This window comes from Oryzias melastigma, linkage group LG7, assembly GCF_002922805.2.
Source record: "Oryzias melastigma strain HK-1 linkage group LG7, ASM292280v2, whole genome shotgun sequence".
NCBI classification, from domain to species: Eukaryota; Metazoa; Chordata; class Actinopteri; order Beloniformes; family Adrianichthyidae; genus Oryzias; species Oryzias melastigma.
Genome location: NC_050518.1, coordinates 5,215,424 through 5,216,529, shown reverse-complemented (window position 1 = coordinate 5,216,529; position 1,106 = coordinate 5,215,424). Strand labels below are relative to the sequence as shown.

At 41.1% G+C, this 1,106-nt stretch overlaps 1 protein-coding gene across 5 annotated transcripts in view; it reads right to left on the bottom strand.

Moving 5' to 3' along the window:
- Nucleotides 1-1,106, bottom strand: part of si:dkey-178k16.1 (band 4.1-like protein 1) — a 57,554-nt gene that overhangs the window by 22,336 nt on the left and 34,112 nt on the right. The window contains exon 11 of one of the 5 annotated variants that reach the window (XM_024292777.2): nt 5-155. The exons of the other annotated variants lie outside the window; for them this stretch is intronic. Coding sequence (XP_024148545.1) covers nt 5-155 — 151 coding nt within the window. The remainder of the gene's footprint in view (nt 1-4; nt 156-1,106) is intronic. 5 annotated transcript variants of the gene reach the window in all.

Below are 1,106 nucleotides of genomic sequence, written 5' to 3'. Positions count from 1 at the left end.
GCATGTACCGCTTGCTCACCGACCTTTCAAACTGAGGGGCGGGCCTGTCGATCAGAGCACTGGCCTGCCTGGTTTGGGCTTGGGTCCGTCCACTATAGCGAAACTTGGAGCCGATCACAAGGAAGCCCTTTGGAGGAGGTTCAGGAGAAACCAACCTGCAGACAGGCTCAGTTTGGTCAAATCAGGTCATTTTGATGGACTTTTACAGAAAGCCCGCAAGGTCACTTCATTGAGTTCAAAAATAAAAAACAAAGATCATTAACGTCAATTAATCTGAAGCGTCCACACATAGGAAAATGCAAACGTTGCGGCTGGAGATTGTCGGGGTTGCCTCCACGAACACTTCATGCTCTGAAACTGACAAACTCTTCAGCCCCAATTGTTTTGTGAGAGTCTTTAGGGAGTTAACTCTCAGAAGAGTCTTCTACCCCCTCATCAAGAAGACCTTTAACCACGCATTGATGGAGGCCGGAGACGTAAAACCCAAGGGGACCATGTTTTCTGCCACTGTTGTCAATGGAGTTTGAAGTTGTTCTGGTGCCTGCTGGGCGGTGGTCACCAGAGGTAAGGAGTAGAGCTGGGCGAAATTGAATTTTTTATATCACAATATTGGTTTTTTATATTGTGCGATAACAATATATATCAAGATATAAATCAAATAACCATATTTGTCAACTTTGAACACTCTGTGGCTCACAAGAGAAATGTATAATCATCAGCAGGTTATTAAAATTTAAATATTTATTTCCTATCACACCTTAAACACAAGAGATACACCGAGGGAACATCTTGCAACAGTTTTTTGTTTTTTTCAGACTAAGAAAAGGCATACAACTCACTAAACCCTCTAACTTTTACTCACCAAAGAGGTGAAAATGCTCATAACTGGTAAATGCTAATTTTGAACCCTTCAAAATAAAAGTCTATCGCGATAGACTCATTTCCTATTGAGAAAAAGCTCTATTGCGATAATTAGTGTTATCGTTTTATCACCCAGCCCTATGAAGAATGTGTCCTTATTGAGACTGGCAGGAATGAGAGGATTCCGAGCACCATACTGAAACACTAAAAATGTTACACTACGTGTAAAATAATTTTACAAACTA